Source organism: Chelonia mydas, chromosome 10, assembly GCF_015237465.2.
Source record: "Chelonia mydas isolate rCheMyd1 chromosome 10, rCheMyd1.pri.v2, whole genome shotgun sequence".
NCBI lineage: Eukaryota > Metazoa > Chordata > Testudines > Cheloniidae > Chelonia > Chelonia mydas.
This window is the reverse complement of record NC_051250.2, coordinates 57047559-57065864: the sequence shown is the minus strand read 5'-3', so window position 1 is coordinate 57065864 and position 18306 is coordinate 57047559. Positions and strand designations below refer to the sequence as shown.

Sequence of the window (18306 nt, the reverse complement as noted above, 5' to 3'; positions counted from 1 at the left end):
ATAAGAATCAGTGATTTTAAAAAACAAACCACTTTTGAAATTAAATGCAGGTTTATATAAAAACATACTTAAATTAAATTGGAAATTGACAACCTATGTTAAGGTCTAAACTTTTATTTCATTTATTAAAATTATTTAAATTAAATACAAAATATAGTACTGAGCAGTGTGTACAGTTTTGCTGCCGTTTTAAATAAAGACCATTGGACAGGTGAAAGTTACTGGCTAAATACCTGGAACCAGAGTTTGCTGAAGTTCTAAAGCAGCTTTTGACAACAATAGCCTCTTCTGTATGCGCAGAGAGAATTTTTTTTCCATTTTAATTCAACTAATTCTGTTCAATGATTAGTTCAGACTTGAGAAACTAATTTGCAGTTGAACAAACAGGAAACCTTCTTTTTCCTTTTCCAGTCTGAGTAAAAGTAGGTATGAGAGGATGAGATCTTCGTTTTCTTCAATGTTTTTTAACTAGTGACTAGAAACATTCAGTTCACTAGCTACAGATAATAAAATCATTAATACAGGGTTCAGGTTTCCCAGTGATCTCTTGTAATCTTTCAGAACATTGAGTTCTGCAAAATTTAAACTTCAGAAAACCAGGAAATATACAGTTAGGGTACACACCATACAACCTTAACTCTGCCGTCCACGGCCCTAAAATACCCATAACAGATGTACTCATGCTCTGATTTTTTTGTCATTGCAGTGGAAAGGAGCTACCTACCCTACATTCAGACACTTAGGGCTTGTCTACACTTGAAAGGCTACAGTGGCACTGCTGCAGCACATCAGTGTAGATCCTACACTGGGGGTTCTTTCGTTGGCGTAGGTAGGTAGGTGTAGGAATTTCTCTCCACAGGAGAATCCTAGCTCCCCCCTACTGAGTTCCCTCAGCTTCTTTAGCAGGTCCAGGTGCCTAATGATCCTTATGGAGCTCTTATCCCACAGGACAGGAGGCAGGCACAGGTGCACTAATTGGCTCTTACTCCTATCACCTGTTAACCCCATCTCTAAACCCCATCAGTATGTAACTAAATAAGTGTCTTACCATTGTCTGTGGAATATGTAAATTTAGTTTCCTTTTTCCAATAAGCTGCTTCACTCATGGAAAGTGGGTGTGTATAATAGACTCCTGGAAATATTGTCATGAAATATTCCTGAGGGCATTCTGCACCAAAAAATTAAAAATTCTGTGCACAATATTTTAGAATTCTGGAATTTTTTTGTCAAATAAATGTGGAGGCTACAGCATAGCATTGGGGAGCACAGGCCACTGGCTGCAAAGAGGTGGAAGATCACTCTACAGCTCCACCCCAGGACATGGACTCAGCGATGAGGCTGCTCCCAACTCTGACACAGTGCAAGGACTGGGCCTGCCCCAGAAACACCCCGGGGACCTGCCCCTCTGTGCCAGGTGCACCAGGTGTGGGCGGGCAGGCAGGCTCAGCAAGGCAGGATCCAAGTATGGAGGGGCTTAGTGTGGGGGGATCCAGGTGTGGGTTGAGAGCGTTCTGTGTGGAGCAACCTCTGTGCAGGCGGCTCAGTGGGGGATTTGGGTGCAGAGGGGATCTGGATGCAAAGGGGCTTGTTATGAGAGCAACAGTAATGGGACTATGCAGGGAGGTCCAGGTGAAGGTGGTTGGGGCTCAGTGGTGGGGGGCGTGGGTGGGGGAATAAAGCTTGGCAGTGGGGTCTGGATGTGGGGGGGGTTCAGTGGGGAGGTCCAGATGCTGGGGAGTGGGGCTCAATAGGGTGGGGATCCAGGTGAAGCTGGTTGAGGCTCGGGGGGGTGGGGATCTAGGTGCAGGTGGCTTGTCGTGGCGGTCCAAGTGCAGGGGGAATGGGGCTTGGCAGGGGGGGCTCTGGGTGTGTGGGGGGGGTGAGGCTGGAGGGAGACTGGATGCATGGGCTTTGAGCGAATGCGGGAGCAGCTCCCTGTACAGTGATCCCTTCCCTTCCCCCTGCAGCTGAAGAGCAGTTGGTGCAGGAAGCAAGGTGGGGGAGAGTTTGCAGAGCTTCCTGCAGCCTGGGGAGAAATCTGGGGGTGGGTCTGACCCAGCCCCAGATGCTGTGCAGGGGAAGAGGAAGTGCAAGGACTAGCAGCTGAGCATGGCGCAGGGTATCTACAGCCAGGTCTTCCCCAGTCCCACCGTCTGCCCCACAGTAGTTTACCTGTCTGCTAGCTGCGCTGGGCACCCAAAACATACTGCTGGGGAGGGTCACATGACCACTCTTCCCTTTGCTTCCCCATCAGAGAGTCATTTTTCTGCCGGGAAGCAAAGAAATCTGTGGGGGACGTGAATTCTGTGCATGCAGAGTGGCGCACAATTCCCCCAGGAGTAATGAAAATATTACCATTAAAGACCAAATCTATTCTGCAAACTGATGACAATGGGACAATATTACTTGCCTATCAGAATATTGCTCTTGCAAAGTGAGTGGGTGAGCACAGCTTTGCAAAACTGGCTTAATATTTTGAGTATTTGACTCTAGCTGGCTGGGTAAAAATAATACAGAAATATTCAGTATTTAGAAAGTAAAAACCAATAGGCAATAACTTAATTTTTTAGCCTCTTGAAAAAGATTTGTTTGCCAAAAAGTTAGGGAAAAATATTGACAAGTGATTCTTCCCTCCCCCCACCAGTTGAAATTTCACTTGTATGCCCTTGCAGTCAGCAGTGTTCCCAACACTCAGGAACTCTTATTTTAACATCAGAACATGCTGAATTTCTACTTTTGAGTATGAATAGGTATGACAAAAGGAGGTGGGAAATACAGATTTAATTTTGTAACTGTTTACTTACAAGTTGTAGAAAACATAATGCAATTAGGACACAGTTTAAACTTACATGTAGTATTCTCCAAGTCTTTTTGGTCTTACATTTTTTTGGTGAGACTTCATGCAAGTTACAAAATGCATCCAATCATCAAAACTGAAGACACAATTTCTACAGTCTAATATGTTTCCTCTAAAATACATAGCCCTCACAGTCTCTTACCCAAAAGTCTTAGTAAAGGGATAGTCTGTGTAAAAATGCTTGTAAGTTCCAATGTGTTCATGCAGGCTCCTTTAAGATTTAGATCACAGTTTGGCACTCTTCAGTTCTTTCTAAACTCCTTTTCTAGTGTACCTTTTAGGTGGTCATTAAATGAAATAAAGTGGTACAGATAATGAGACTAAAATGTTTTAAATTATCTGTGATAGAAGCTTGCATATCTACTTGCTGTCTGTCTCTAGCCTTTGAACTTCATCTTATTTCCATTAACTGTAGAGATGTTCAGTTCAAGATTATCAGTTATTTTTTTATCTGTTGCTTTGGTAATCTAAAACTGAAAAATCTCAGTAAGTTGAGTTGTGTTGTCTCCCTCAAAACCTAAAAACATAGTTGTTGAGGGTTCGGAGAGGGTAGTGTTGAAGCAGTCCTGCTTCTCTGAATAATTATTTTGGATCAGATTTGGTAGATGCTTTTGACAGGCTTGCATTACAGATTTGTTACATGTGTATATACTATAAAATGCAAATACGCTTTAATAAAGGCAGTTTTTTAATATATAAAGGTAATAACTTATAAACAAAAAAATGAATTCCATGAGTGCAGGGGACTGGACTAGATGACCTCTCGAGGTCCCTTCCAGTCCCATGGTTCTATGACTCTTGTATGAATAAGGCAGTATCAAATGTACATAATCCAAACTGTTGATTTTTCTCTCCCCTTCCCTGCTCCAGGAAGTATTGATGAAGATGTTGTAGTGATTGAAGCATCCTCCACTCCCCAGGTCACTGCCAATGAAGAAATCAATGTTACCTCAACAGACAGTGAAGTGGAAATCGTAACAGTTGGAGAAAGCTATCGGTAAGATTAGCCTCTATCTCTTTGTATGGTGGGTGAGTTGGGTGGGATAGTTTATCTCCTGTGTAAGTAACTTAAAAAAAAAAAAAATGCTAACCTCCTAAAAATGTGGATATCAGTTTAAAAAGCATGTTATACTTTGTGTGTGTGTTTTGTATAGTCTTCATTAACTGCTTGAAAACAAGCAAGAAGTAATGTTGTTCAAAATGGTTTGTATGTATGGAGGATATCCATATCAAAATTTGTTTCTCATTTCCACTAGTGATCCTTGGTTTTAGGACGTTGGACAAAATCCACAAGGATGTTACAGATGTCTGTCTGTCCTTGCAGAGTGTCTGATGAGCCACAAGTTCTCCAGGTTGAGAATTTGCCTTCCTACTAGAGCTAGATGCTTTTGTCAGGCAACTTTGCTTGAAGCAGAAAACTTGGCACTGACATGTGGAGCCACTCAAGTGCCTCTGCAACAAATATATACATATCTATTTGTTGTTGAGGGTGTGTTGCAACTTGAAGGATTGTAGAAATCATTTTTAGAAGGTGGTTGTTACTTTTTTATCAAAGCTGATTTCTGATAAAATTAACTAAGGGAGTTACATAGACTCAGACTTCAAGGCCAGAAAGGACCATCCTTATCCTCTAGTCTGACCACCTGCACATTGCAGGCCACAGAACCTCACCCACCCACTCCTGTAATAGACCCATAACCTCCGGCTAAGTTACTGAAGTTTTCAATCCTTGTTTTAAAGACTTCAGGTTACAGAGACTGTACCTTTTACACCCTAGTTTAAACCTGGAAGTGACCCATGTCTCATGCTGCAGAGGAAGGTGAACAACCCTTAGGCTCTCTGCCAATCTTACCTGGGTGAAAATTCCTTCCTGACCCCAAATATGGTGATCAGTTAGACCCTAAGTATGTGGACAAGACTTACCACGCAGACACCTAGGAAAGAATTATCTGCAGTAACTCAGAGCCCTCCCCATCTAGTGTTCTGTCTCCGGCCGTTGGAGATACTTGCTGCTAGCAGTCACAGATGAGCTACATGTCATTATAGGCAGTCTCATCATACCGTCCCCTCTATATATATATCACGATCAATCTTGGAGACAGTTAGGTTTTTTGCACCCCTTGGAAGGCTGTTCCAGAACTTCACTCCTCTGATGGTTAGAAACCTTAATCTAATTTCAAGTCTAAACGTGTTTATAACCATTTGTTCTTGTGTCCACACTGGCGCTTAACTTAAATATCTCCTCTCCCTCTGTGGTATTTATCCACCTGATGTATTTATAGAGAGCAATCATATCTCCCGTCAGCCTTCTTTTGGTTAGGCTAAACAAGCCAAGCTCTTTGAGTCTCCTATCATAAGGTAGGTTTTCCTCTCCTCAAGTCATGCTAATAGCCCTTCTATGCACCTGTTCCGGTTTGAATTAATCATTCTTAAACATGGAGACCAGAACTGCACACAGTATTCCAGATGAAGTCTCACCAGTGCCTTGTATAATGGTACTAACACTTCCCTGTCTCTACTGGAAATACCTCACCTGATGCATCCTACGACTGCATTAGAGTTTTTCATGGCTGCATCACATTGGCAGCTCATAGTCCTGCTGTGATCAGCCAGTACACCCAGGTCTTTGAATAATAATATTTAACAAGAATGACAAAATGATATTCCCGCAGAGTCATTTGGTTTGAATAAATTAACTGCATTCTAATCATAAGCATCTTCTTCTTTGAGCGTGCTCCTTAAAGCAGTAGTGGGTCACTTACTTGGAAGTGTGTGTGTGTGTGTGTGTGTTTCACAGAAATATCTGTTAATACAACCCCCACTTCCATAAATGTATTTTATAGGTCTGAAACATGACATTTGTGTCAGATTAGTCTGTGCACCAGCAAGATTACAGTCCTAATAGGCAACATAAAACAAGATAACACACAGTGGGAAGGAAAGGGAGGAGAGACAGGATAAATCAGCTTTATTTTTTGCACATAGTATGGCCTGTAGCTCTTTATCTTAATTTATTTTCGTTTTTAAATTCATGAATTTTCCTTTGGAGTACTGTTTCTTGTTGACTCTGTGGTTTTAGCCCTTGCCTATTTCTCAGTCTTGTGCATTTTTAACTCTTGCCCATCATCTTCAGAGATGCCTGCTCAGTCCACCTTAATGTACATTATTAAGAGCTGCAGCAGTATTTTTCAGGATGCTTGGAAAGATTTTTCAGATACCTCTCAAACTATCACTTTAAGCTTTCTGTGTATTGTAGATAACCTTTAAAGCGTCAAAAATGAGCCTAGATTAAGCTGATTGCATTTATAGAACATTAATTCAAGGCTTGATTAAAGATGGATGGGATTCTTTTACATATTCAGCTTTTTCTCTGCTCAGCATAATTAAGAAAAGGTTTGTGTCGTAGCCAAAAGGACTAAAGGAGAGTATCAGATAAAGGCTAGTGTTTCTCTTCTTCTCCTCCTCCCCCAAATACATGAATCCGGCTCCCATTGATGGCAATGGTAGCCTTGCCAGTGGTAGCAAGATTAGGTCAAAGGCTTGTTCCAATGCATTTTGATGACATCTGTCAATAAGTTTTAGATTGTATTGAATTTGCCAGCTCCTTCAATATGCAGATTACTGATAAATTTAAATCTTTAATTTAACTAATGGCGTGGCCAGGGTAACAGACTGTTCTTCTACTGTTTACTACTGGTCTTCAGCTACGAGGAAAAGACCTCCTTCTAAAACAAAGCACTGTATCCTTGGCAACTTTAAGTTGAACACATGCATGTAATTACTTTGTCTTTCTCTACAGTTTTATATATTTGTGTTTTATAATAGCAATGCTGATCTTCAACTCTAGGATTCCGTCATCTAATGACTGAAAGAGGTCCTCAACTCAGCCTTAAGCCTTAGGTTTTTCCAGGCAATCATTAAATGCCAGAAAATGCCCTTCCTACCAGTCAATTATTCTTTACTGTGGTGAAGTTATCTTAGCCCTGGTCTACACTAGGAGTTGAGGTCGAATTTAGCAGCATTAAATTGATTTAACCCTGCACCCGTCCACACAATGAAGCACTTTTTTCGACTTAAAGGGCTCTTAAAATCGATTTCCTTATTCGACCCCCGACAAGGGGATTAGCGCTTAAATTGGCCTTGCCGGGTCGAATTTGGGGTACTGTGGACACAATTAGACGGTATTGGCTTCCGGGAGCTATCCCAGAGTGCTCTATTGTGACCGCTCTGGACAGCACTCTCAACTCAGATGCACTGGCCAGGTAGACAGGAAAAGGCCCCCAAACTTTTGAATTTCAATTTCCTGTTTGCATGGTCACCTGCAGCTTGCCACGCTGGCCAGAGCTCATCAGCAGAGGTGACCATGCAGAGCTCATCAGCAGAGATGCCCATGATGGAGTACCAGAATTGCAAAAGAGCTCCAGCATGGACCGAACGGGAGGTATGGGATCTGATCGCTGTATGGGGAGAGGAATCCGTGCTATCAGAACTCTGTTCCGGTTTTCGAAATGCCAAAACATTTGTCAAAATCTCCCAGGGCATGAAGAACAGAGGCCATAACAGGGACCCGAAGCAGTGCCGCATGAAACTTAAGGAGCTGAGGCAAGCCTACCAGAAAACCAGAGAGGCAAATAGCTGCTCCGGGTCAGAGCCCCAAACATGCCACTTCTATGATGAGCTGCAGTGCCATTTTAGGGGGTTCAGCCACCACTACCCCGGCCATGTTGTTTGACTCCTTCAATGGAGAGGAGGCAACACAGAAGCAGGTTTTGGGGACGAGGAAGATAGCTCACAGCAAGCAAGCAGAGAAACCGGTTTTCCCGACAGCCAAGAACTGTTTCTCACCCTGGACCTGGAGCCAGTACCCCACCCCGAACCCACCCAAGGCTGCCTCCCGGACCTGCCAGGTGGAGAAGGGACCTCTGGTGAGTGTACCTTTTTAAAATACTATACATGGTTTAAAAGCAAGCATGTTTAATGATTAATTTGCCCTGGCATTTGCGGCTCTCCTGGATGTACTCCCAAAGCCTTTGCAAAAGGTTTCTGGGGAGGGCAGCCTTATTCCATCCACCATGGTAGGACACTTTATCACACCAGACCAATAGCACGTACTCGGGCATCATTGTAGAACAAAGCATTGCAGTGTATGTTTGCTGGCATTCAAACAACATCTGTTCTTTATCTCTCTGTGTTATCCTCAGGAGAGTGATATCATTCAGGGTCACCTGGTTGAAATAGGGTGCTTTTCTTAAGGGGACATTGAGAGGTGCCCGTTCCTGCTGGGCTGTTTGCCTGTGGCTGAACAGAAATGTTCCCCGCTGTTAGCCAGGGTGAGGGGTGAGGAGGAGGGAGGCACGTGGAGGAGGGAGGCAAAATGCGACCTTGGAACGAAAGCACATGTGCTGTGTATGTAATGTTAACAGCAAGGTTTACCCTGAAAGAGTGTACCCATTGTTCTATAAAACGTGTCTTTTTAAATACCACTGTCCCTTTTTTTTCTCCACCAGCTGCATGTGTTTCAAGGATCACAGGATCTTCTCCTTCCCAGAGGCTAGTGAAGATTAGAAGGTGAAAAAAACGCACTCGTGATGAAATGTTCTCTGACCTCATGCTGTCCTCCCACACTGACAGAGCACAGACGAATGCGTGGAGGCAGACAATGTCAGAGTGCAGGAAAGCACAAAATGACCAGGAGGAGAAGTGGCGGGCTGAAGAGAGTAAGTGGCGGGCTGAGGAGAGGGCTGAAGCTGAAAGGTGGCGGCAGCATGATAAGAGGAGGCAGGATTCAATGCTGAGGCTGCTGGAGGATCAAACTAATATGCTCCAGCGTATGGTTGAGCTTCAGGAAAGGCAACAGGAGCACAGACCGCCGCTACAGCCCCTGTGTAACCAACCGCTCTCCTCCAAGTTCCATAGCCTCCTCACCCAGACGCCCAAGAACATGGTGGGGGAGCCTCCGGCCACCCAGCAACTCCACCCCAGAGGATTGCCCAAGCAACAAAAGGCTGGCATTCAATAAGTTTTAAAGTTTTAAACTTTTAAAGTGCTGTGTCTCCTTGTCCTTCCCTCCTCCACCACCCCTCCCAGTGCTTCTCACCTCCACCACCCCTCCCGGGCTACCTTGGCAGTTATCCCCTTATTTGTGTGATGAATTAATAAAGAATGCATGAATATGAAGCAACAATGACTTTATTGCCTCTGCAAGTGGTGATCGAAGGGAGGAGGGGAGGGTGCTTAGCTTACAGGTAAGTAGAGTGAACCAAGGGGCAGGGCGTTTCATCAAGGAGAAACAAACAGAACTTTCACACCGTAGCCTGGCCAGTCATGAAACTGGTCTTCAAAGCTTCTCCAATGCACACCGCACCCTCCTGTGCTCTTCTGACTGCCCTAGTGTCAGGCTGCGCGTAACCAGCGGCCAGGCGATTTGCCTCAACCTCCCACCCCACCATAAACGTCTCCCCCTTACTCTCACAGATATTGTGGAGCGCACAGCAAGCAGTAATAACAGTGGGAATATTGGTTTCGCTCAGGTCTAATAGAGTCAGTAAACTGCACCAGCGCGCTTTAAATGTCCAAATGCACATTCTACCACCATTCTGCACTTGCTCAGCCTGTAGTTGAACAGCTCTTGACTACTGTCCAGGAGGCTGCCTGTGTACGGCTTCATGAGCCATGTCATTAAGCGGTAGGCTGGGTCCCCAAGGATAACTATAGGCATTTCAACATCCCCAACGGTTATCTTCTGGTCTGGGAATAAAGTCCCTTCCTGCAGCTTTTGAAACAGACCAGAGTTCCTGAAGATGCAAGCGTCATGTACCTTTCCCGGCCATCCCACATTGATGTTGGTGAAACGTCCCTTGTGATCCACCAGAGCTTGCAGCACTATTGAAAAGTACCCCTTGCGGTTTATGTACTCGGCGGCTTGGTGCTCCGGTGCCAAGATAGGGATATGGGTTCCGTCTATGGCCCCACCACAGTTAGGGAATCCCATTGCAGCAGAGCCATCCACTATGACCTGCACATTTCCCAGGGTCACTACCCTTGATATCAGCAGATCTTTGATTGCATGGGCTACTTGCATCACAGCAGCCCCCACAGTTGATTTGCCCACTCCAAATTGATTCCCGACTGACCGGTAGCTGTCTGGCGTTGCAAGCTTCCAGAGGGCTATTGCCACTCACTTCTCAACTGTGAGGGCTGCTCTCATCTTGGTATTCTGGTGCTTCAGGGCAGGGGAAAGCAAGTCACAAAGTTTCATGAAAGTGGCCTTACGCATGCGAAAGGTTCGCAGCAACTGGGAATCGCCCCAGACCCGCAACACTGTGCGGTCCCACCAGTCCGTGCTAGTTTCCCGGGCCCAGAATCGGCGTTCCATGGCATGAACCTGCCCTATTAGCACCATGATGCCCGCATTGCCAGGGCCCATGCTTTGAGAGAAGTCTGTGTCCATGTCTTCATCACTCTTGTCACCGCGCTGACGTCGCCTACTTGCCTGGTTTCGCTTTGGCAGGTTCTGGTGCTGCATATACTGCTAGATAATGCGTGTGGTGTTTAATGTGCTCCTAATTGCCAAAGTGATCTGAGCGGGCTCCATGCTTGCCGTGGTATGGCGTCTGCACAGAAAAAAGGCGCGGAACTATTGTCTGCCGTTGCTCTGACGGAGGGAGGGGCGACTGACAACATGGCTTACAGGGTTGGCTTACAGGGAATTAAAATCAACAAAGGGGGTGGCTTTACATCAAGGAGAAACAAAAACAGCTGTCACACAGAATGGTCCCCTCAAAGGTTGAACTCAAAACCGTGGGTTTAGCAGGCCAGTGCTCAACCCACTAAGCTATCCCTCCCTCTCATATTTCAGGCAGGACTTGAGGGCGGGGGGGGAGCAAATGAATACAAAACAAATCTGGTCTATTTCTTGTTTTGATCCACTCCATCTATCTTTTACATCTTTGGCTGGCAGCAGACGGTGCAGAAGGACTGCAAGCCGTCCACATCTCTTGGCTGCTCGGCAGAAGATGGTACAATAGGACTGCTAGCCATCCATATTTCCTGCGTGCTCACCATAAGATGGTAGAATAGGACTGCCTGCGCGACTAAAGAGAGTGACCTGGTCGAGTCACTCCTAATGTAGTCCCTGCACCCATGTCTGCCCAGGCGCTCTTGACCGACGCGGCCAGGAGCACCTCGGACATGACGATAACGACTACCAGTCGTATTGTACCGTCTGCTGCCACAAGGCAATGGGTTGCTGCTGCTGTGTAGCAATGCAGTACCATGTCTGCCAGCACCCAGGAGACATACGGTGACAGTGAGCTGAGCGGGCTCCATGCTTGCCCTGGTATGGCGTCTGCACAGGTAACTCAGGAAAAAAGGCACGAAACGATTGTCTGCTGTTGCTTTCACAGAGGGAGGGAGGAAAGGAGGGCCTGATGACATGGACCCAGGAACCACCCGTGACGATGTTTTTTGCCTCATCAGGCATTGGGATCTCAACCCAGAATTCCAATGGGCAGCAGAGACTGCGGGAACTGTGGGATAGCTACCCACAGTGCAACACTCCGGAAGTCGACGCTAGCCTCGGTACTGTGGAAGCACTCCACCAAGTTAATTCACTTAATGCACTTAGAGCATTTTGTGTGGGGACACTCACAATTGACTACTTAAACGATTTCTAAAAAACCGACTTCTAGAAATTTGACCTAATTTCGTAGTGTAGACATACCCTTAGTACTTCCTATTCAGACCAAAGTCATGTGGCCTGGTCAGGCAGATCACAGCATTTCCAAAATTACAAATTTTGTTGCTGTTCTGCTGAACAGAAGGTGCCATCAGCAGTCTTACAATTCCAACTTAATTCAGAGTTTTAGTTTCAAATATTGTGAATAAACTGAACATTCTGACATAGTTGTTCACCACTGTTTAGAATACTGTTCAAAGCAAAAATAAGTGTCTGTCTTATGTTCAGCTTCACATAACTCTCATATAGATGAAGCAGGTTACATTTTTTAAAAGTCAGGGATGTGTTTTGGAGTAAAGTAAAAATCTAAGTCGAGTGAGAATAAAACATGAAAATACAGTATACAGCACTCTAATTTATAGTCGTTTTTCTGTCTAATCTAGAAGATGGGTTTTCTTACAATACCTGTTTTAAATGTATTGAATAAGTCTTGTGTAAGGAATGGGTAGTGTTAACACATACACACCCCCAACCCAGATAGATCATAGTAGTTTATGAACTTGTCATTTTGGTTTCAGTAATTTGGATGGCTGTAAATTTAAAAAGAGAAATTTTACAACTTCTTTGATTCACAAAGTTTTGAGGTTTTTATGTCTATTTTAGGTATTTTCCCATCAAGTTAAGTACATTTGTTTTCTATATCCTTTACAGTTTCTATACCCAATATACACCCCAAAAAATGGAGGTCAGCTGGTGTAATGCTCTACTTATCTCATATAATAGAAAATGCAGCCTTTATTTAATTTTTAATGACTTTAGGTTCTGATGCTGCAAATAGTTGCACGTCTGCTTAACTGTACTCCTGTTAGTAGTCCCACTTATTTCAATGATAGTAAAGGTAAGTACATATGTTTTGTGGAATTGGGCTCTTATAACAGAGCATCTTAATTCAGTGAGAGGATGTTCAGTGTCACAGGAAATCTTAGCTTTAATTTTTTTTTAAATATTCCCTTTTGAAATTTTTCAAAGAAGTCAAAGTATATTAAATATGTCTCCTACTAAAATTAATGGAAGGTATATCTAAACCCTTTAGACTAGTCAACCCTTGGGTTTTAAATTTCCTGTTAGAAAACTGACCTGAGGACTCCCAGGTACAGCTGAATTTGCTTCATGACATTCTTCTGCATCACCTGTATGGAAAAATTAGTTCTGAGAGATTATATTAAGAGACATTTGTGGAAGGGAGAGAGAGGGAGGTATTAATAACTTCTTTAGTAAATGATGATGGTTTGTGTCTCTTCAGCTATTCTTCAGTTGACAATATTTTGCATGCTAAAGTAGGTACTTTCCACTGTAGAAATGTATGTTATATTCTAGCTCTATTAATACTTGACTATAAGAAGACTGATAGTGAGAAAAAGAACTGTCATTTTGTTACCTGCAATCCTACTTAATGAATGAATTATATGGCACATGGGGTATTGCAGAGAAGTACTGTTTACCGCAGATTTGGGAGTATGTAAAATATTTCCATTGTTGCCATCAAATCTGTTATAGTTAAAACATGGATTATAGTAATTCCTGTGTTGAGCTATTGATCACCTATTAAGTGATGACTCATTGAGTAGTTATTCAGTAGTATTAGACATTAGCTTTAGCCCTATTGTTTAAAAGGTGCTTGTGAGCAGCTAACTGTATTTTTGATGATTTAACTTTTATTCAAGTTTGTCACTAGACTTAAGTAATGGTAGTTTAAAATTTGTCCCTCTTCTGGGGGGAATTATATTAGGATTGAGACATGGAGTTAATCTTCAGATATTTGATCGTAAGTGATATTCTTTCTCTTTGCCAAAACTAACGTAAAAATCATATTTAAAATTCTGACGTGCTAATGGCCTGAAAATTGAAAAGTTTAGTATTTTAAAAAACATTAAATTTGTTAACCTCAAAGTGGGAGATGAAATAAGTATGAGAGATCCGAAGCTGTGACTTTGTATAAGGAACCTGTTAGTATAAGGAATCTGTTTGTGGGAGACTTTTGAAGTTAGTTGATCCCTACTCTCTTGTATAAGTAAAACAAAGAAAGGGATTACTTCTTCAAACACTGTTTAAAAGGTGATAGTGTATCAAAGAACCCTTAACAAAGTACCTAAATTATGCATCTGGTATATGTTTAATTTACAAACTAGTGAATTAAAACTGGAGCAAAAATTATGATGCTTTATAGTACTTTATTAAAAAAAAAATCAACAGTGCACGTCAACTTTTTTTTGGTAATAATGAGATGGGGAAATCTTCTCGGAGCTCAGCTGACTGTCAGTACGTTGAAATTAATCCCTACTGGCCACTCCTAGTCAAAGAATTACTAGTTAAGGTCAGAAAGAAGAAAATGTAATAGTAAACAAAGCACTTAAATTATTTGGTTCATGGTGAGCCCTTCTTTCAGATGATGGTTACTCGTGGTGAGGGAGGAGGATACTGAAGGAAAATATGCCTGCTAGAACTGTGTAAGGAACAGTAATTCCATTTTGTGGAGGATTTTGAGAGCAACTTGTTTTTTGTTTTGATTTCGTTCAAAATGTTTTGATTTTTGTAGCAAAACCCTGCAAGAATTAGTTTCTCAGATAACAAAATGTTTAGTCCCAAATGTCATAACAAAATATTTTGACCTGGAACAGAAATTCCACTAGTGGCCATGTTGTGTGCAGTTTTCAGTGTGTCATTTAATCAGGGCAGGGAAGAGGGGTAGCTGAGGAGTAGGACGCTGACTTTTTAAAACAAACAAATGGACTAGCATGAGTAGTGGTGGTGGTGGAGAGGTGAAAGAGGAGTGGGGCCCCTTACTACAAAACTCTCCCTCTCCTCCAGTGTTTGGGAGTACTTTTCTGTGGTGATAGGGGCTGTCAAACATGGCTGTCTGCCACTACTGTGAAGGGGGGGGGGGTCTCTTGAGACTCCCCATAGCATCTTAGTACCACCTCCTTAGGTGGGACCAGAGATTGCCAGTCCCACAGACTGCATCCACTATGAATGCATTGAGGCTGAGAGCTGTTGACAGCAGTTCCTGCACCTTGTAATGCTATCCAGAAACTGACTCACAACCAGATTGAGGCAGTGAGTGAAGCTAGGGATGTGGAAGAGACCATTGTGCTCTGTCTTTATGATTACTCCGTTGTTGCTGCAAAGCCAGCAGAGAGGGACCTTAGCCATTCCTCTATGACATCATGCAGCTTTTCCAAGATTATGCTGAAAACCGTGACTGTGGCATGCTGTCAACTGAGGATGTACATGTTGCCAGAGCTGCTCCCAATCTCTCTGCTGCTCCTGACCTAGTAGGCTGTAACATATGTAGTCGGCTGTCTGACCGCTTAGCCATATGTGAGTAGTCAGGTGTACCCTTCTACATTCAGTTACCCAGACCATACTGTTCTGCAATTCTTAAAGTAGCACACTGATTTGATACTGCCTTGTTAGTGAAACAGGAACATCTAGGAATCTGATACAAGGGGCCTTAATCTCACCCTCCACGTAGGAAAAAGGAAGCATGTCCATACCTAGCATCTTTGCACATTCTGCTGCATGCTCCTGGACTTAGCTGAAAGTACTTGAGTGCTTGTCCATAAGTATTCCACCACTCAGTTCCTTCTCACTACCCACTGCTGCAAGACTGAGCTCCTCAGTGTCTGCATCTTTATACATCCCTTTTTGCTCTTAGCTGTAAGTGTGTGTACTCCCTTCTTTTTCTTCTCTGACTGGGAGTGTCCTGGTATTGGGACCTAGGGAGGGATGTTATTAAGTCTCCTAGGTTTAAGTATTGCCCCTCTTGGAGATTGGCAATTCCGGTAAATGATGGGCACATAACATGCCATTTTGTTTAGGAGAAGCACATCTCTGATAAATGTTTGGTGCGCAATTCCTTTTCTAGAAGGTCCTTGAAAGCTAGAGAGGCACATTTAAAGATAATTTCGTTAGATCTATCTATGCAGCTAGTCCCTGATCTAAAGTTTCACCTCAGTACAGGAGTGTCCCCATCAGCTTCAGATCCAGTAATTCAGCTCCAATCTGGAAAGACCCGTGATGGCTTCAGACAGAGGTAGGGCTGATAAAACCTAAATCCTCAGATAAGAAGGGGCGTTGCTAATCTGAGAAAAGCAGGGACAAATCTCAATGGGAGTTTCCCAGCGAGAAGAGGTCTGTCATCTCACCTCTTTGGTTCTAAGGGGACTTTATGGATTGATGAAGGTAACCACTCTGAGGGAGCATGGTACTGGGGCTTTGGGACTACTTGGGGACTCACAATCAGCTGCTGCCAGGGCATCAGGGATTACCTGAGCACAGAGTGCTTTGGAGTCAGTTATATGGTACAGACCTCATCAGCACTACTCCCCTAAACACTACTTGCTTCTACACAGAGTGTCTGTACCAAGTGCACTGGCATAGCCAACCCTAAGGTTTGTGGCACTGCCTCTCTCAATACAAAAAAGCATGCAGTAACAATGGACCTTCAGGTCTTATAAGAGTCAGTCTCCCTTGCTATCCACTGGACTAAAAATCCCTCTGTGGTACTGATGCCTTTTATGTCATTGGCACAGAGTACTGCTCTGGGGCTTATGTCCTGTGGAATCCTAGTACTCAGGCTTCTGATGCTTCCCCTTCCTCCTCCTCCCCCCTTAGGTTTAGAATGTTCATTGTCCTCTTCTGACGCTCAACACAACAGGGAAGGCAGGGAAGGCTCCCTTACTTATTACAAATCTGAAGGGGAGTGTCAAGGTTCCTTCCCCACTCTGAACTCTAGAGTACAGATGTGGGGACCTGCATGAAAACCTCCTAAGCTTACTTTTACCAGCTTAGGTTAAAACTTCCCCAAGGTACAAACTATTTTACCCTTTGCCCTTGGACTTCCACTGCCACCACCAAACGTTTATCTGGATTTATTTTATTAGGAAAGCGTTGTTTGGAAATGTCTTTCCCCCCCAAATCCTTCCAACCCTTGCACCCCACTTCCTGGGGAAGGTTTGATAAAAATCCTCACCAATTTGCATAGGTGACCACAGACCCAATCCTTTGGATCTTAAGAACAATTAAAAAAAAACATTTAGTTCTTGAAAAGAAGAATTTTAATAGAAGTAACAGTAAAAAAAGAAGTAACAATAAAAAGAATCACCTCTGTAAAATCAGGATGGTAAATACCTTACAGGGTTATTAGATTCAAAACATAGAGAATCCCTCTAGGCAAAACCTTAAATTACAAAAAGACACACAGACAGGAATATCCATTCTATTCAGCACAGCTTAATTTCTCAGCCATTTAAAGAAATCATAATCTAACGTATATCTAGCTAGATTACTTACTAAGTTCTCAGACTCCATTCCCGTTCTGTCCCCGGCAAAAGCATCACACAGACAGACTCTTTGTTTTTCCCTCCCCCCAGCTTTTGAAAGTATCTTGTCTTCTCCTTGGTCATTTTGGTCAGGTGCCAGCGAGGTTATCCTAGCTTCTTAACCCTTTACAGGTGAGAGGATTTTTCCTCTGGCCAGGAGGGATTTTAAAGGGGTTTACCCTTCCCTTTATATTTATGACAGGGAGTAGAGGGCTTCACTTAGAACACAGCAGGTTTGTGAGTAGACACTTGCCCTGGTGCTCCTTTCTGATATGATGTTATAACATGGCTCTGTTGGAAACTGTGGCGTCTTTAAGGTCCTAGATATCATGCCTTTGCATCTTCTCCTAGAATGAGAACCTTGTGACACCCTGACACTCCAATATTCACCACTGTCACGTAATTAGGATATGTTTTGTAAAAAGTATGTCTTGTGAGGTATCATTCTAAAAGTCTTGATCTGCTAAACATTAATATTGTTTGTGTTATTGTCGTATGGGAAGTTATGAAGTTTGGCTATGTATGTATTACTGAAAGATATTGTGAGGTTGAAAACACCTGCAGGCAGCCTTTCATGTACAACCATTAAAAAGGCCAAACAATACTTAATGGCTTATTCAGGGAATGCACACAAGCATAAAGATTACCCCAGGAACTGTGTACAACAGAAACATCTCAGAGATAGCACTACACAATGGTAACTGTTTGACCCAGGTCACAGCAAAAGAGCTTTCCAGCAAGTGGGAGGAAGGTATAAAAGGGGGACAATGACCTCATGAGGGTACCTCACTATCCCTGCAACATCAAACCTGGAAAGAATCTGAGGGGCAAGGACTGAACTGTAGGAAGTGGTGGTCCCAGGCTAGAAGGATCTTTAGCCTGTGTATGAAAACCTGGGAAAGCCAAGGCAACTTGTGCCTTAAGAATCTGCCAGCCTGTTTATCACTCAGAGTGAGCATTTGCTAATTTATATCTTACTTATCTAGTGTGTTAAGCTCAGTTTGTGATTTGTTTATTTACTAAGCTTTGATCTGTTTGCTATCCCTTGTAATCACTTAAAATCTACCTTTTGTAGTTAATAAACTTGTTTTGTTTATTTTAAAATTTTGTGTAATTCATAACTGGAGGGGGCCAAAAGCTGTGCATATCTTCCTGCACATTGAGAGAGGAAGCGGATTTCACAAGCTTACGCTGTACAGTTTTCTGTGCAGTGCAAGACAATATAATTTTGGGTTTGCACCCCGTAGGGGGTGTGCACTTGAGTGTTGAGCAGTCCCCCTAGCTGATTCTTCCCATGCAGAGCTGATTTCAGTGTCTGTGTCTTTCTGCAGCTGGGCAAGTCCCTACCCTGTGTGTGTGCTACAGGAGGCATAAGGGCCTGGCACAGCAGG

General features: G+C 43.4%; 1 protein-coding gene across 12 annotated transcripts in view; it reads left to right on the top strand.

Annotated features, from left to right (window-relative positions):
* Window positions 1-18306, top strand: part of RNF111 (ring finger protein 111) — a 91907-nt gene that overhangs the window by 16732 nt on the left and 56869 nt on the right. For 8 of the 12 annotated variants that reach the window (XM_043524360.1, XM_037910283.2, XM_027818839.3 and 5 more), the window contains 2 exons: window positions 707-829; window positions 3728-3854. In XM_043524360.1, coding sequence (XP_043380295.1) covers window positions 707-829; window positions 3728-3854 — 250 coding nt within the window. The remainder of the gene's footprint in view (window positions 1-706; window positions 830-3727; window positions 3855-18306) is intronic. The other 4 variants (XR_006284474.1, XM_007056389.4, XM_027818840.3 and 1 more) reach the window with 1 other exon arrangement.